Source organism: Osmia bicornis, chromosome 8 (genome assembly GCF_907164935.1).
Source record: "Osmia bicornis bicornis chromosome 8, iOsmBic2.1, whole genome shotgun sequence".
Classification (NCBI taxonomy): Eukaryota; Metazoa; Arthropoda; class Insecta; order Hymenoptera; family Megachilidae; genus Osmia; species Osmia bicornis.
Window position 1 is genome coordinate 7,709,593 of NC_060223.1, and position 19,037 is coordinate 7,728,629.

The following is a 19,037-nucleotide window of genomic DNA, read 5'->3' on the forward strand; positions in this document are numbered from 1 at the left end:
TGGGATCTACTTGTATATTATCATAAATAAAAATGAAATGAGGATCAAAGTAGTTGATTTAACAAGTAAATAAAGAACGAAATGATATATCATTAAATTAGAGGTTTAAAAATATAATAGAATTCAGTATATGTACAGTATTTGAAAAACATGTTTATAATTTGTATGGAAAATAAATAATTGATATAAAAAGAAATTGCATTCTTTTAACTATGTTCCATTGTTTAAAATTCCTTTTATTTTATTTATTTACTGCTGTATTTTCTGGATTTTCTTTAAATTTTTACACTTATGATTCCTATCAATGATTGCTTTGAGATACATGTATTTAAATAAACCAAGTATACATCCCAAAACATTCCGGCCTCGCCGGGACCACCCCGCATTCCTGTATCAGACTATCCCTTATATTTCAGTATCCTTTACATTCCCTGCGTATTCTCTGCATCCTTGGCGTATTCCTTATATCTCTTGCATATTCCTAAGTAACGAAAATGTTACACCAGTGCATCCTTTGTATTGCACCAACCCTTACATGTTTGCATCCTTGACATATCTACATCCCTTACATCTTCGCCTCCCTTACATAAATCCCTCGGCATCCTATACTCCTCAGCATCTCTCACATCCCAGCATCCCTCACATCCCTGCATCCCTTGTATCTCAGCAACCCTTATAATAATATATTATAAAAAATATACTTACGGCCACTGGTTCGAGTAAAGGTAAGTAAAGGTAAGTAAAGGTAAGTAAAGGTGAGTAAACGTAAATAAAGGTAAGTAAAGTCTAGTGAAAAATAATTTTAAATTTAAATTTCGGCAAAATTTAGTTCCTTCTTTTGCCGCCAGAGGGCGCTGGTTCGAGGTCGAAATTTTAGTTCACATTTTTGCCGCTAGAGGGCCAAAATTTCTGTATGATATAGTTCCTTTTTCCAAAACCAGATGGCGCTGATTCGACATCGAGATTTTAGTTCACATTTTTCCCGCTAGAGGGCCAAAATTTCTGCATGATATAGTTCCTTTTTCCAAAACCAGATGGCGCTGATTCGACATCGAGATTTTAGTTCACATTTTTCCCGCTAGAGGGCCAAAATTTCTGCATGATATAGTTCCTTTTTCCAAAACCAGATGGCGCTGATTCGACATCGAGATTTTAGTTCACATTTTTCCCGCTAGAGGGCCAAAATTTCTGCATGATTTAGTTCCTTTTTTTGTCGCCAGAGGCGCTATGGTGGTATGCTTACAAAAGGGATGCAAGGTTGTAAGGAATGCAGGGATGTAAGGGATGTAGGGATGTAAGGGATGCAGGGATGAAAAGAATGTAGGGAGGAAAAGAATGCAGGGATATAAGGGATGTAGGGATGTAAGGGATGTAGAGATGAAAAGAATGTAGGGAGGAAAAGAATGCAGGGATCTAAGGGATGAAAAGATGTAAGGAATGTCGGGATATAAGGAATAAAGATATGTAAGGAATGTAGGGATAGAAGGGATGAAGCGATGTAATGTAGGGATGAAAAGAGTGCGGGGATGTAAGGAATGCAGAGATGTAAAGGAGTTTTTTTTTTTTTGTTTTTAACGTGGGGAAATCTTGCATAAGACCCCCCACCGACCTCTGGGGAAGGGCGGCGGGGGAGTGTCAGATTCCTACTGACTAAAACCCCACGGCGACCGACACTGGCGTTAAAGGAGGGCTCTTGGACCTTATGTATATTACTCCGGAGCCCTCCACGCCTGGCAGATCGGTACCCATCTAGGGTGCCTAGCATGTAGCCGACACCGGGGGTCGCACCCGATGCCGACTTCTACTTACTTGGGCCGCGTGCAGTAGCGTAGCATCTAAAACCCCCACTGCCGACGCCAGGGGCCCTAAAGGCCCCACCGGTCAAGACCCCGAAAACAAAGGGATGTGCAGTGTCTAGTATTGTTGGATCTGTAATAAGTGATGGGAGAATGGTATTTTTAAGATCCACGTGTATTACTTTTGTATAGTTGTCATACATTTAATACGATGTCTATACCGAATTTAGCAAATTTTGAAAAAAGAGCAGCCTTAGCGGTAATATATCTTACAAAATTCATTGATGAAAATATAATTTTTGAGGTTCTAAAGTATGGTTTGTAGGTTATAATTCTCATATTTACATATTACAGGAAGAGGAAATAGCTTTTTTGAAAAAAGAAATCGAGTTTCTACGACAAAATATTACAACTAATAACTCTAAAATACATGGTGTACCCAAAGATGAATACATAAAGCTGGAGCAAGAGAATGTAAAGTTAAAACACAGAATTGCCATCCTAATAAGGGTATGTTTTCCTAAAACTCTCAGATGTAATATTATTGGTCACTTTAAAATGAAATTTAAAACGTAAATCATTATCCTATCTTTAAAGTTACCCTTATTGTAATCTTTATTTATTGCTAAAAGACTGTTGAAGCTGAAAGGACAAAAGCACAATACCAGGTGATGATGGTGGCTGAAAATAAAGTAATCAGTATATGTGATACATTGTTTGCATTGTTTAAAAATGCAATTACTGCTGCATATCCAGATGTTACTGATCCTCCAGTAGTGATAACATCTAGTAATAATGTAAAATTTGGAGATTACCAATGTAATAGTGCTATGCCTCTTAGCAAACAACTCAGCAGTAGTGGTAAGGATTAAAATTAATGCATAAAATATTAATCTTACTATATTGTGCATATTAGTCAATGTATTTTATATATTTGTACAGAAATTAAAACAAATCCTATGGAAGTTGCAAAGAATATTGTATCAAAAGTAGAAGAATCATTCTTAATATCTAAATTAGAAGTTGCTGGTGCAGGTTTCATAAATATATATTTGAAAAAAGAATTTGCACAAAAGACTTTGAATAATTTAATAAAAAATGGGAAAGCATGCCCACCATATACAAAGAAACAAAGAGTTATAGTAGACTTTTCTAGTCCCAATATTGCTAAAGAAATGCATGTTGGACATCTAAGATCTACTATAATTGGTGAGAGTATTGCAAGACTGTTAGAGTTTTTAGGACATGATGTGCTAAGAATAAATCATGTTGGTGACTGGGGCACCCAATTTGGAATGTTAATAGCTCATCTTCAAGACAGATTTCCTGACTATTTAACAGTATCACCACCTATTACGGATCTTCAAGTAATTAATTACTTTTTCTTATATTTTATACTGTATTTTAACTACATATAAGTATTTGAATAATAAGTTATGAAAATTGTAGAGCTTTTATAAAGAGTCGAAGAAAAGATTCGACGAAGATGAAGAGTTTAAAAAGCGCGCTTATAACTGTGTTGTAAAATTACAAGCATTTGATCCGGAAATGACAAAAGCATGGCAGTTGATCTGTGATGTCTCTAGAAAAGGTAAACCTTTCTATATAATAAAATCGATAAATAAAAGTTATTATAATTTTACAATAAACTATGTATGTGTTATAGAATTTGAAAAGGTGTATGTTCGTTTGGACGTAAGTTTGATAGAAAGAGGAGAATCCTTTTATCAGAAACGTATGGAAAGTATAGTCAAAGAATTAGAATCGAAGGGACTATTAGAAGAAGACGAAGGGCGAAAAGTAATGTGGGGTAAACGCGACGAAATACCTTTGACTGTCATAAAATCTGATGGTGGATTTACATATGATACATCAGATATGGCGGCTATTAAACAACGTTTGGAAGAAGAAAAAGCTGACTGGGTAAGTCTCAGTTATCCAGGTCTTGTTTAACTGGGGTTCTAATTTACATAATTCATTTCCTAATACCATTACAGATAATATATGTAACAGATGCTGGACAGTCTATGCATTTTCAAGTTTTAAAAAGTTGTGCCGAACGAGCAGGAATTTTAAAAAGATGGCACAGAGTGGACCATGTTGGATTTGGCGTGGTCCTTGGTAAAGATAAAAAGAAATTTAAGACCAGATCTGGTGATACAGTAAAATTAACTGATCTGTTAGATGAAGGTAACGTTCTATACATCACTTAATTCTATAGTCTAATTAATATAACTTTATTCGAAATTTTTGTCTCTTTTTGTTTAAGGTTTGAAGAGAGCACTTCAGAAATTAAAAGAGAAAGAACGTGACAAGGTACTCACGGAAGAGGAATTGAAAGCTGCTCAGGAATCTATCGCTTATGGATGTATAAAGTATGCAGATTTATCACACAATAGAAATCACGAATATGTATTTTCTTTTGATAAAATGCTCGAAGATAAAGGCAATACAGCAGTATACTTGTTGTATGCTTTAACAAGGATACGCTCTATTGCAAGAGCAGCTAATATCACGCAAGAAAAATTACGGGAAATGGCAGAGAATAATGAAATTTCATTAGACCATGAAAAAGAATGGAAATTGGCGAAAGTATTAATCAAGTTTCCTGATGTATTAATTAAAATTACAAAAGATTTGTACCTACATCAATTATGCGAGTACTGTTACGAAATATCATGCGCGTTTACGGAATTTTATGATAACTGTTATTGTGTTGAAAAGAACGACCTAGGAGAAATAATAAAGATAAATGTAGGACGCATATTATTGACAGAAGCCACCGCAATTATAATGGAAACATGTTTTTCCATACTGGGTTTGAAACCAGTCGCGCGCATGTAAGAATATTTATGTAAACGCACTATATAATATAATAAAACTTTATAAAGAATTGTGGAATTAAAATATTTATTTACCTTCTCATAAAACATGTATAAATATAAGGGGATTTGTATTTTACAAATCAATTTTTAAACATTTTAAAAATTCGACCGTAGCGCCATCTCCTTAAAAATGGCGCAAACTACTCAACAAGTTCCAGATCGATATTTGAAGCTAGAACAATAGCGCTCTCTATCGAAAAGTAACGGAAACTACATATCGACTTACAGACCTATTCTCCTCTAGTCGATAACCAAGTAGTGCTAGTTTCCGGTGATCAATTTCCGTACTTCAACAATTAAAGAATAAAGAACAGCATCTTAGCTTCCTTCTAGTATTAATTCAGTATTAACAAACACCATCTGCTCTATTCTAATATAGTTGTGCTCTTTGGATACCGACCTGATATCACCTTGGGGTGTCAGGGACCCCGGCGACTATTTCTGCGCATCGACAAAATACATCTTGGGGTGTCAGGGACCCCGAACCACGGGTAATACTCTTAGCATACCGACTGTTCCGCTGTTTGAAAAAGTCGATTGATAACTTGTTAAGTAGTTTGCGCCATTCTCAAAGAGATGGCGCTATGATCGAATTCGAGACTACTTTTCAGGGGTAATTTGAATTTGCAATTAAATTGGAATTAACATTTTAATTTACAAACCCATTGCGAAATATAAAAATATACACTCTTATCCCTTTGACGTCTGGAAACAGACTAACGCTCTTAAGTGTGAAGCGAATAATTATATTCTTCGCTCTTATCCTAACGATTTTATCGAGGATGTAGTGTCAGTCCTAATAAACTATTTACAGAGTTTTGTCAAAGGTAGGATCAAAATTACCATGTAAAGGAATCACTAAAGGAAAGAAAAGAAAAGAAAAGTCAATGCCATATTACCGTATGTCTACTGCTCGGTCCCATAATCCAGCGCATGGTGTGCATAAGTCATTTTAGTACATACAGATCTATATGGCGTCAACTTATCCCTACGGAAGGGACTTCTTCTGGCAACGCTGTTGAGGACCTAGCAAAGGGGGATTATAACTTGACTGGTACGAGCAAACGTGGAACACCGAGGAGAGGTCTCTCCTCTCACGGTGGGGGAGAGCCAGAAGTATGGTAGCGGCATAGGGAGAAAGGAGGAGGCGGAGGGAGATTACGTAGACGGTGCTACAGGAAAAGGTGTAGGGAAGAGGGTGGGTTATGGGGTATAACGCGGCGAAGAACATCCGAATAAAATAATAATAAACCGCGGATACGTTCCAGCGCGTATCGCTCCTTCTTCCTTCCTGATATTTCGCCTCTTTTTCTCTCTTTACTTTAACCTTTCCTCTTTCTGCATCCTCCGAAATTAATGAGTTGGGTCTAGCCATTTGAATGAAACAAATATAATGAGCATAGGTTTCAACCTTTTTCCTTTTTTTTAAGAATTAGACACTTATTTTTATTGGAAATTTGATGTATTCCCCTATCCTTATTCTCTGTTTCTGGTTCTCATCAACAGATGGAGGGACACAAAAGAGAATAGCAAGGGGATGCATGGATCTCCTGTCCAGAGGGATGATTATGCTATCCAAATAAATCATTATGCTTCTAATAAAATATTTCGCTTAAAATAAATATAACATAGAAAGAAAATTAATGAAAATATAGAAAGTATTCTCACAAATCCATGCTAAATACATACTCCAACACCAATATGAAAATGCCTACTTATTAACGCAAGGGTTAAAACGAGTCAAATCTTGTTAGCGTTAAATAATACTCGCTAGCAATCATCCTAAGAGACCACCAAAGATCTTTCAGCAGTCGAAGGAAACGCGATATTTTGAGGTTTGCGTGTCACGCAAGGATCGATGCGATCTTGTCTGGTTTATAACGTTATAACGAAACATGATTATAGGTATTCGGAGGCAGAACGTTGAACGCGAGGCAACCGGCGAATTAAGAATAATGAAAATGCAACGACTGCTATTAAACTGAGATTAAGCCCACCTAACCGAGACCCACCTCGGACTTAATCAGAGCCTAACCAGGGATCTAACTCGCCATTAATCCTCGAGTATTGTCGTCGGGTCTTCGAATAGAATTAATTGACTTTAATTCACGATTCTATAGTATTCGGATACATTTAACGGTAATGGGATATTAGGAAGATCCCATCGATCTTTCGATGATCCGAACACTCGTGGATCTCATGGTGGACAGTGAGTCATAGAGATCTGCCAACTGATTCACAGATCATATATTTATCGCGGCTACGAAAACCGACTGGATGTATCTTCTCAGGGACAAATCAATGGGGCTAGCGAACGGCGGTGGCCGTTTGATGTCGAGAAACAGCTCGACCCGTTGGATTCAGCTATCTGAACGTGGTCGCCGACGGCGGTGGCATCCTACCGCGATAACGCCATTATGCGAATTCGCGATTTGCATATTTCAGAAAGCGTTGCACAGGAAAGCATAAACAACTCCGGTCTCTCGCAACGAGAGCGCCGTGGCTTCCTCGTCAGAAGAGTTACACGCATGAAAGATTTACGGAGAGTCTACGTTTCCCTTTCCTTCTTCCTTTTTCCACTCTTTTCCCCTCTCTTCTCTCTATTTTTTCTTTTTTTTTTTTCGGTTTAGGGAACTCTCGCACTTTGTATTCAGGCATAAATGCATGCCGGCTCGAAATATGGGAATTGGTTGAATTCATGAAGAGAGGGTTCGTGATGGAACACGTGGAAGAAACCGGTCTTTCATTTTGCTAGACGATGGTTTACAATTTTGAATGAATATTGTGACAGATTCATTCTTTGTGGAGAATCTTGCCTTGAATCACGAGGAGAATTTACTATAAGTAGTCTGACTTATATTCAGGGATGTACTTTATTAAATAAAAGGTATTCGAGGGTTGGACAGAGGTTCACAAGTTTTTAAGTTAAATTTAAATAAGTTTCTGATCCAGATCAATATCCTACAAATTAGCAGATCATTACTGACAGCCTACCTGATGAGGAAACGTCTAGCGAACAGGGATAATCGTATCGCGTTTCCCCGTGTATTTTAATGCGAGCAGTCTCTTATCGAGACACCATGAAACGTTTCAGCGCCAGTTTTACCACGGCGAGTGGTGGAACGCGCGAAACGCTTACATAAGTAATATAATTGATTCGTTACAAGCGCTTCTACACGACAGATAAGTTTATCTGCGAGGCGCATCGACGAAACCGGTTAGATAACGAGCGGCGCTACATCATATAGTAAGCTTTAATTATTCGGATAATGAGACTGTCCGTTCCCCCCCTACGGTCTAATGACAAATAGCGTCGACCCGACTTCACGACCATAAGCCACCGCGGCTAACATGTCGGTACTTCCGGAGAACGAATGACACCGATTTCCGGCGTCTCTTTGCGTTGCCGCGTCGGTTCTTTATTTTCGCGCTGTCCGTTTCAGCCGTGACTTCGATTTGTTGCAAAATTCACGGTGGAACAAGCTGGAAAACGAGAAACCATGGTTTACGATTAACCTTCTTTAATACCGTTTTAAATAACAGAGAAACCAATTCTCACCTGTTCCTTCTAACGAGCCTCCATTTTTAATAAACTCGTCACGCCTGCCAGCTGGGACCAGGATGAACCGCCTCCTTTCCTTCAGGAATTTCAATTTCCACGCGACACCATAAAGTACCAAGGTGTAGGAGAACCCGCAGAAGAAGGCGAATCACCTTGGAAGATCTTGGAGGAGGTACAGGTCCTCGGATCTCGTCGAATTCCGCAGCAGGAAAAGGCTCGACGATGCGCGTCGACGTAGAGGAGACGCTGTTGCGTATCCACCTTTCGTACGGATAACTTACCTGTGTATACTGAAGGCCGAACTGCTGTCGAACATCGGGTTTTACAGTATCGTGGCCATCATCGTGGTCCCAGGATCCAGCGACTGGTTACACGCAAGTAGATGGATGAAGGTGGCTGGAACAAGGTGGCGGCTGATGGGTGTAAATTCGAGATACGATCTCCGGTGTCCCTTTCCAACAGGATTTACCGACTGCCGCCTCTTCTGGCCGCAGTTTTACTCGGTTTTTAATTATCCTTTGCCCGTGAGACAAAGGCATCCGACGTCGCCGTCGTCAGCCAGGTAACTGTCGTGGCACACTGCAGGATCCGGAAGGCTGGACGGAACCCCTTGGAACCGGGACGTGACGTATCGGTCCTCGAAACCGAAGAATCTTTGGAATGAGTCGATTAAATATGGAAATTGCTTTTCGAATTGTTCGAAGGATCGTAGAGGGACGAAGATCGTATTGATGCATGGTTTAGTGCAATGGTACCATGGAAAAGTGGAAAATGTGATGACTTATCTTTCATAAGTTTCAGTGGCCATTTCCTGGCTGTGGAAAATTGTATTTTCTTCCTCAGAATTTTTGCTGCTAATAGCACCCATTGATTATAACAGACGTTGACGATAAGATGTTAATTGTCTTTCGAGCAGGTAGAACAAAGAGGTAGAATTGCACTGGCAGAAACGAGAAAATGATTTATTAAGCTGTTTGCCGAAGCTACATCGCGAAGGGACATAAATTCGGAACGGTACCAGAGTCAGTTCTGACGAAACTGTTTGCAATTTAGATTCCTTCGTGAAATCTGTGTCGGTTCTTCATAGAGTTTCTCTAGGACGCTATAAAAGACGATCCTGCCGGGTCGCATTATCATTTTAATTGCTTCGTTTTGTGTCAAACCCTTTTTGCCAGATCCTTATCTCCGCGTCGGGACAAATTAGCACCCCGACTGTGTTCAGTTAAAACCTGTTCGTTGGAATCTGCAAATTACCTTTTCTGCCGCCTCGACGCAAACGACGCCGGACACATTCGAGTGTGCCTTTTACGCGAACATCTTGCGACAAGTGTTGCAAGTGCAAATTAGCGAATTTACCATTGAACGATCATGGAATCTTGCTCTGGATGGGAGGTGGACAAGAACCTCCTGGTTATTCGCGATCTACCCTATGGAATAAACTTAAGTGCGATGAAAAATAAATTTAATATCTAAAAATTTCAGAAAATAGAGTTTGGTTAATTAAAAAATTCACATCCCAATAAAAAGAAAAAAAAAAATGGTACTTCCTTTTATCGTTCACAAAAGTTTTCTTCTCCTTCGCACACAAGATCTGCGGATTGACTTTTTCGCTGCTGCCGGGGACCAAAAGAGAGCGGAAGTGATGAATGGCGAGGGCAGGTCTTTTGAGGGCCGGTGATCTTTTCGAGCGTGAGGGGTACACGAAAGACACAAAGCGCCGCTATCCGCACCATCAGTGTCCGATACCAGGCTCAGGTGACACGCTTTCCAAAAGAGGTACCTACGCTGCCAGTACCTTTATTAAAGCGAAGACAAGACGGCCTCTGACACGGAGCCGCCAATGACAGAAAATATTTACAACGTCATCCTAGCTAGACTGGGCGTTTTCCATGGCCATCTTCGACGGCGCCAGCCTATCTTCTCCGGAACCATTACGATTCTTACCTTCTTACCTTGATTATATTACACTTCTGACAATTTTCTTTTTTGTTGAAATAACCAACGATTAATCAGTCAAGTGTAAATAATTCGACTTGTATGAATTTTTCTATAGAATGGAACAACATAATTGTTACAACCGCGCGCGATTAACCAAAGCCTCTGGGACTTAGGATCGTTCAGCACGGTTCCAGTTTATCAGGATTACGTGGAAAAATGATCCTACGCAGAGAACAGAGGCAAGGTAAATCCTTCGAGGTCGCAATAAGCCTATTGCGGTAATTTTTGTCGAGGACAGTGGTACTTGAGCGAGACAAACCCCTCCGGAAGATTATCTACCAATTATTTCGACCTTTTCAATCCTGTTTTTCACGCGGTCAACTTCTTCTACGATTCGTTCGATTAGCTAATGGGGTTTGTTTGAAAGAGAAATGCAAGAAGCGCAGGTATGTTTAAGGAATCGCGTTGATACCGCGGAGAAGCTTCCGGTAAAATGGTGGCTTCGATTGCCTGGTTACCGTTAATTATCACGTTCGCTCGTTAATTCGGCCGTCGATTCGCGATAGCGGTTCAAGGGGGGAGCGAAAGAAAAGTGGGAGACGACAAACAACTCCTACGAGGAATAACTTCTCATTTCCTACTTACTGTCAATTATTTGGTTAGAGAGCCAATTAGCTCGGCTCCTTGCGAGACGCTCGATCAACGAATCGAAGAACGTCTCTCTATTCTGCTTACGACTTAATTAATGCGAGCCTCGTCGTTTCATTGTTCTCGATATTTGCATCGTACCCCGACTAGTCATGAGTTATACGCTTTATCTGTTTCAAACATGGCGACGTATGCACGCAATTTTCCATTGTTCAAACGTACGTGGCATTAGCAGTATTTATCAAACATACCCCGATTTACCTGACCCATTAAGTTACAATTTCTTGCCTTCTGTTATTTTATTGCTTGAAAAAATACGTCTATTGTTATTAGAAGTTCATCTGACGATGGAATTTATTGGGATTGGTCAATTAGTTGATATTCGTAAGAACTTGCAAACCAGATTCATATTTCAGATAAGATTATCTTAAATTTCCTAAAATATTCTAATATTTATTAGTAGAGAAAGATTTTTCGTTTCTTAATAGGGGGATGAATTAACTCCCTTGACTTCCTCTAGTTGCCCTGCTGCTTCATTTATCTAATGAGGGACACAAAAAATACGTTTTAATTACAAGACGAAAGGTGTCCTCAGGATAGAAGCGATGACGGCCTGGCGAACAAATAAAACGAAGGGAACTGGTGGAGCGTAGCAAGTGATTCGGGCCCTCTTAAGTCCATCACTGCGAGACAGGGCTCCTGTTGGGTCTCGGGGAGCCGGCTTTCGAGGGCCCTAAACGCGGTTTAAGCGTAACCGATACCCCAGCGGGGTGCCAGCACCGGTCTGCTTTGTCTCCGCCGTCGAAACGAAGTTTCAACGATTGATAACGGGACTCTGTATCCTTTTCCTTTTCCTCGCTCCCGGTGATGTTCGTTATCGTCCGCGCGTGTCGTCTCGTGTACCTGGATGATCCTCGGTATCGAGGCTTCGATCGAATTCACTTACGGGACACGATTCCGCTCGTGTTCTGGTGACATTAATCCGTTCGGATAGTGAGTTACCGTGCTTCGAAGCAGGGAAACGCGGTTAATTTGACGCCGGGCAAACGTGCCAGGGAGCTAGATCGAGAGAAACCAGGAAATATCAAAAGAAGAATAACATTAATTTTCTAATTCAGCAATTTTGCTTTTCTCATATGGACAAATTTTGTAAGCTACAGTGGCTCACATAAAAGAGTTGAAAAATTACCCTTTACCCTTTTAATTTTTTAGTAAATTAATTTGTATAGCTTCTCGACAAACCTCAAATCATTTGGTCCAATTTTAAATAAGGTGTTCTGATTACACGGTGTACCAATACTTTTGTGATCCATTGTATAAAGTTAAAGAAAAATTGAATATTAGACCGGCTCGTTAGTTTAGGGTCCTGAGGATCGTAAGAATTACACGACCCCTGGATTTTTCCAAAGCAACGCGTACCCAAAGTGCAATTAAACGAAGTAAAATAGAGGAATCGAGCGGGCATCGCTACTTGCTTGGCCCGCTGGAAGAGCCTGGGAGAGACGGTGGCGCCAAGGAGATCCGTATCTTGGCGCGGGGCACCGAGAAAGGGCCCCGAGCTCCCCCACCAGCGGCAGCCCTCGTCAAAGATAACATCTGATTCCGAATCGTCCGTTCGCTCGTGTAGGCTTCCATGTACCCCGACTCGTTTTCTCGGGCCCGTACGAATGTCATCGTGTTCGCTTCTTACAAGCGGAACGGGGTGGGGGGGCTGGGGGGCCTTCTTTCAGGCCCTCCACTCCGGTACACCCCGTCCCCTTCGTCAGCGCCGAATTAACGACCGCGCCGGCATCATGCTACGGGAACGAGATCGAGATTAATTGCGAGCCATGAATCGAAAGAAAAGCTCGATCGACTGCCCCCTATTCAGAGCGACGCTACTGTCCCCAGAAGCTTCTTTAATTTATTAGTTAATTTGAAAACGTTCGATTTGTAAATTTGAAAATTGTGAAGACTCCACCCGCTTGCAGGATGCAGAAAACTTGTTCAACTTTGAAATTTGGAAGAATCGTTTCACGAATGATAAAATAAAAATCGGCCACGGAATCGAAGGATACACGACAGCTAAACGATTATTATTGCCGTTCTCTCGTTACGATCGGCGTATCATTTGTCGAGAGAACAGCGTTTCCCCGAGGGCACGAGAGATCCTCGTAGGCGCGGTCGACAAAAAGCGAACGCCGCCCGAAAAAATCAAGCATTTGTATTCCGCGGAGATTTTTCAACGGCGACCGGACAGTTTTCTCATTTCGTTTATGGCCGGCCGTAACATAACTCCGGGACCCACTACCGCAGCTCGGCCACCACTACAACCACCGTAGAAATTTCGACCGGGCGAACTACGAGATCGGACAACTTTGCGTGGGCGAAATGGAGCAGCGTCCAGGGAGCACTTTGCTCGGAAGAAGAATTTCGACCATTCCTTCTTTGCAATAAAAATTATTGAGATAATTATTAAAATATCTATGTACCATTTATGCAGTCATTTTTATTATACTTCAAGCTTTAAATCGATATGCCACAAGTGCCATTTAGCAAATCTTTTAAGTCATCGAATCACGTGAAAATTTACAGGAAAGACACAGGGGTAGTTCAACCCCCATAATTTCCCCTGTTGATGGAAGACTGTTTATAGAGGTAGAAGGATTTCGTTTTGGAAAACAAAACGGTCATCCTGGAGGCGAGTGGCTGGCTACAGAGACAGGTTCACGCTAAATGGCGGTCAGACGAGGCATGTCACGCGCCACGGGGTTCCTGGTCAAAGGCGCCGGCGATCCTGCTAAACCCCTTCCATTTCGACCGCCCCCTGTCACCCCTTTTCCTTCGCCAGGCATTCATTTTCGGTGCCTCGGTATGCGGCCACGATATTCTAATGGCGTCAGCGGTTGCGTTACGCGGCTCCTCGTCGCGGAATGGCGAGATAACTTGATTCTTATCTCTGCTAATCATAGAACGAACCCTCGAATAAACCCCTTCTGTCTCTCGATTGAGATTCGGGTGCAAAAAGAAAAATACCCGTCGAGGATTCACCATGTGTCACCTTGATACAGGTTTATCTATGATCGACGTCTGGGGTTGAAAAAAAACTAAGAGGATGATACATACACTTGTTACGATGGCTCAGGGGGATAAATGGGAAGAATTTCGGGGATAAATTGGACGGTTGCGACAGTTGTTAGATGAGTATTTTGGAAATGGACATCTGTTCGGAGAAAGGTGGAAAACGAACCAGGTGAATGTCGTACATCAATTTGAAAAATAAGGAGTATAGAAACATTGAGATGAACGAACGATAATTTTTAGTAGAAAAATTGGAAAATTTGAGATATTGGAAGCAAGAACTAAAAGCTTTTATTGGAAGAAAAAAGGGAACGATTCACAGGAATTCTAATACAGCTTTTCAGCATCGAATAAAATTCAGAAGCTCCCTAATTAGAAGCGCGGAACGGTATAGAAAAAAAGCGGTATAAACAGCGGGGGTAGAAAAATGCCCGGCCACAAATTCAGCATCGGTTTGGTGGTTTATCGAGGCAATTTACAAATTGGCTTCCGTTCCGAGCAGCCAGAACGTTTCTTAGGCGGTCAGAAATGATTGGACCTCGCTGGACGAGGCATCGTTTATTCGAGCTTGCTTCTGCGAAGGGCTTCTATTAGTATTTCTACCCTCTCCCCGGTACCTTGGCATATGGTTAGCTGAAATCTCTTGAAAGCCCATTAACATAACGTCGATCTGCACCTGCTTCAGGAAAAATACGAAACAGCCAACGTTCTTGACCCATCGACTGAATATCAAACGGTTCATTTTCAAACGTTGAAAGTCTGACTCGTTTGGATAATTCAAAAGTAATGTAAAATAGTACTTACAGATCAATTTAAGAATTAATTCCTCCACCCCCCAAAATAAAAAGTATTATTTCAACCCTTACCTTTACCTTTTCCTTCGACAGATTGCATTTAGAACATCATAGTCCACATCCAGACCGTTTAACCATCGAATCCCTTCTTTTTTTTTTCTTTCAAGGGTAAGCCGATTTTATCTGAAATCGATGCTTTCGTCGCGCGAGCGTGCTGCTCCTTCTTTTACAGGGTCGCCCGCGTCCACCCCGTTGATCCGGTCGCTTTTTCTTGTGGGGCCGACATAAATATGGGAAGATTAATACGCGGCCCACAAATCCCAAACAGGCCGTAGTTTATTGTCTGATACATCTGCGGGCCACCGCGGGACCCGCGTAATAAAACCACCACGATCGGTCCATGGTATCTCGTCTTGGAACCGGATCGAATGTGTGACAGACTGCCGACAATATTGCGCATTCCTGGCCGTCTATGAATTCGCCTAGGAGCTTTGCTCGCCCTCCCTCCCCCGACCACCCCTTCGGACCTGATGGTTAGCTGTGGTCTCGTCTATTTGTCAGAGAACCGTCCGTCAGGGGTGGTTCTCCGATCTTCCACCGGTTATCGGCACCGTGACGAATCTCTGCTCGGATTTTATCGAGTTTCGTTTCGTGCAGTTTCTTCTTGTCACGTGCGCGCGTTTATATTGCCTGTGCCCGGAACGGGCAATTAATTTTTGACATCTGTTACGAGAAATTGCTTGTTCATCGATTGGGAATGTTTACGGGGTTGAAGGAAATATCATAGAAACGAATGTTTTCGATAGAAAGCTGATACAAGAAGATCCTCTTCGACTCGCACGAATCAGCTCGCAGATGCTCGCTTCTTTCCCCGAGGCTGTCGCAACTTTGGTACAGATTGATTTACAGTCTAGCTTCACTCACCCACGTCGTGTCTGTTCTAATTGCAGAGTGTTTCCTGGTGCACACCCCTTCATCTTCCCACCTGCCATCGACCCACGCGATGCCTCCTCGGGATAATACCGCAGTGACGTACCTGTAAACATTACATCGTTAGAACGTGAAAAATCCAGCGATGAGATACGCTCAAGTTTCGGAGAATCTTAATTAGTCGCTATAATTAGCGTTGTGGTCCCTTGACGGTCGCCTGAACTCTGTAAGATGGATCCGGGAAACTTCCTTAGCATTTTCAATCAGGATCCTACGTTAAGAAGGTAAAGTTTGGAAGTCGTCCAAGGATGAGTTGCGAATATTGGCTTCGAGGATCGAGTTTGGAAAATCGGTTCGGATTAATTAGTGGAATGAATGTTAGAAACGCGTCGAATAGAACCTTGGTCTCTGACATTTGCAGGGATACTCCGCTATTTTGAAATCTAAATTTAAGTAAAATCATCAAAGATTAATTTTGACACCTCGAAAACATCCTCCCAATGGAGGAAGATGGTAGCCCAGAGGGGTTGTCGGAGGCTCTCCCTGTCTCTCCCTCGTGCTTGTCTGTTTGTACGGGACAAATCCGTCGCGAAGCCGACGATTATTCTGTCGACACCGCTTCTTCATCCCCTGACACGCCTCTTCGTCCTGAACGAGGCACAGGAAGCCCTGCGACGAGTCACCGCACGATCCGCCATTGCGGCTCTCCTCGACCTGCACCCCTTTCGTTTCCCTTTGCCCCTGGTCCTTTCGATCTCCCCCCGCTTTTATTTTTTGTTTCTCCTTCTCCCACCTAACCCTCGGGGCACTGGATTGCGCGATTCCGCGCGTTAGTTAACCCGCCAGGGCCACCACCTTTTCCTCTCTCCGCGTTCGAGTCATTCGCGCGCACCACCTCAAGGTGCACCGCCAACAGCAGCACCGTACACGCGAGCCGGATCGTGTGGGTTAGGTGGCCTGTCGGGGGCGTGGCGGCTTCCTGGTGGTCCGTCACTGGCGTGGGTCTCGATTCCTGCGTGGGCTACACCAGGAAACCCTTCAGGAACTCGGTTCCTTCGCTTTCCTTCATCTTTCAGATCGCTTCGATGCTCTTCAGGAAAATATAATAACAAAATATTTCATTTTAAAAATTTCAGATTGATAGTAAGATTTGAAGTTTCAAGATTCTTCTTCCCATTCATAAATATCCTGAAGAGAAATAGAGAAACAGGAAGAAGATATCCCTGTTAGAACTGCAAATTATCAATGAGTAACGGCGAAGGGGGAGGATGGGGTGGTGAAAAATACAGGCTGCAGTTGAAAATTTCTCGCAGCAGATGAACGAAGGAGCATCGTGCAGTCGCGGATACGTCGGAGGTAGGAATTCCACGAATTTCCAGCAATTTTAACGGCGCAGGCGCCAGCACTCCTACGAGAAGGGGTGCTGAATGAGCGGCTGAATATGGTCAGTGAGGCCCAGCGGGCTAACAAGGTGGGCCCGCCTCACGTAATGACGGGTTTCGCGCGGGCCTCTGCACTTATTGCCTTTTATTTATTTGGAATCTTCCGCCACACAGACGGACGGACGGACAACGGAGCGTCGGTACCGCGGGGGGCTACATCCGTACCTGAGAGGCCACCGCGAGCGCCAGGGCACGGGCCCTCTCGCGATTCATTCATTTCATTGGCCTCGATTGATTTATAAAACAACAAATGATTAAAACTAATATTCAAATATTCCTCATCTTGTTCCAAATCGAAGGAAAGCTACGAGTCTTCACCACCTACGACGATCACCTGAAAAAGGATCCGATGGGCAAGCGATCGTCGGTCACAAGCAGACTCATCACCGTCGTCGTTATCATCCTAATAATCGTCATGGGTGCCTGGTGACCGGCGTCATCCCGCTAATGGCACAGCCTCGAACATCTCACCGTTTAACGACTCGCCGGATCAGCAGGTCGTGTGTTTTCTTAACGACACCATGGGCTCGAGGAACCGCGGCAACATATAATCAACACATTTTTATGTCCCGCAGCCAAACTCCTCTCTGCTGAATGGCGAAGCGCACGCTCCTCATCCTCCTCGTTCCAAGCTTCTCTCGTTTCTCTTTCTCCGCGTTCTTTTTATTTCTTTTCGTTTTGTTCTCGCTCGGAGGAGGAGGAGCAGCACCACGGGGACGAGGAGGGAAGACCATGAAAATTACTCGACCACCTTGGGCGCCGTCGCGCGCGCGGAACCGAGCTGCCTTCTCTCGCAATTTGCCAATCGAGCCGGGTCCTGCCGATCGTTCATTTGCATTTTACGATTTTTCGAAGTGAAATTAACGCGGCGCCTTCCGTTATCCCTTTCTCTTTCCACGTCCGTCCCACCCTCTGCCCTACAGACCCACAAAATCGTTCGCCAAATTCGTCATCAGTGAAAACTGGACGTCTGAACATGGACATATGACTTGAAATTATATGAATGATCAGAGTAACACTTTGGCGAAGAACGAATCTTAATTTTCGAAAATAATTAATTCCGGGTGGGTCACGCATGGTAGCGAATGACCGGAAGGTGAGAACAGGACGGGATTGGATGACGATAATCCCAGTGTTCGAGGCGACAGCCACGATGGGCGGCTGATAAGGCGACCGAAAATGATCGGCAATCAAGTCACCACGAGCGACGAACGAATTTCGTGGCCCACGGCCTCCGCCTGTAACCGGCAATTCGACGCGATTTTTTATGCCGCTCCCTTCGAGTATCCAGGCCCACCTCCTCGTTTCCCAAGGTAGCATTTCTCCGGTCATTCCGTGGAAACGAGATAATCGTACTGTTGCCACGAACCGAACACCCTCCTCGATCCTCGTAAAACCTTCGTCGATCTTTGTTCGAGGAATAACTGGATTCTTCTCTTTCGAGAAATTTACACAATATCTGTCGTTTCGTTCTCAGAATATTAAGAACAAAAAAAGGAATTACTTTCCATCGTTCCAGTTTCACGGAGACACCTCGAACGTATAACGCGACGATTTTCACCCTGAAGAATGGTTTCTATTTGCCATCGAGCGTCAAAACGCGGCCACAAACGCGAGCCAAAACACGTATCCGGCCCGATTATCCGGTTTATCCAATTTACGGCGATCGAGCCGTGGTTCTGCATGCAAATCGGCCCTAGGCCACCGGTGCCAACTCCGCTTCTCCCCCACCGTGTTCCGCTTATTCGAAAGCGGCCGTAAGAATGGCCGCGACAAATCGACGATAGCTGGCAGGCTACCGCTCCACCGACTTACGGAACCAGATAGATGCGCATTTGTATTTCTTGTTTCGCTATTATTGCGGCAGCAACTCATTCATAGTTTAACCGGTCTTCCAGCAGGCATTTTAATGAACCGAGAATATTGGACTCGGGATTATTCTGCGAGAACCTACATCCTCTCTCATTTTATTTCCATAAAAC

At 42.9% G+C, this 19,037-nt stretch overlaps 1 protein-coding gene across 1 annotated transcript; it reads left to right on the forward strand.

The window, feature by feature from the left end:
* Positions 1-1,787: 1,787 nt before the first annotated feature.
* LOC114877954 (arginine--tRNA ligase, cytoplasmic) lies at positions 1,788-4,689 on the forward strand. Its single transcript, XM_029191166.2, has 8 exons — positions 1,788-2,055; positions 2,151-2,306; positions 2,429-2,657; positions 2,739-3,163; positions 3,246-3,387; positions 3,463-3,719; positions 3,794-3,986; positions 4,066-4,689. The coding sequence occupies exons 1-8, from the start codon at positions 2,008-2,010 to the stop codon at positions 4,638-4,640; spliced, it is 2,025 nt and encodes a 674-aa protein (XP_029046999.2). The 5' UTR covers positions 1,788-2,007; the 3' UTR covers positions 4,641-4,689.
* Positions 4,690-19,037: the final 14,348 nt, after the last annotated feature.

Coding starts and splice junctions, on each gene's coding strand:
- LOC114877954 (XM_029191166.2), top strand. CDS start 2,008: ATGTCTATACCGAATTTAGCAAATTTTGAAAAAAGAGCAGCCTTAGCG. Junction 3,164..3,245: donor CACCTATTACGGATCTTCAA/GTAATTAATTAC, acceptor TGAAAATTGTAG/AGCTTTTATAAAGAGTCGAA. Junction 3,720..3,793: donor AAGAAGAAAAAGCTGACTGG/GTAAGTCTCAGT, acceptor ATACCATTACAG/ATAATATATGTAACAGATGC.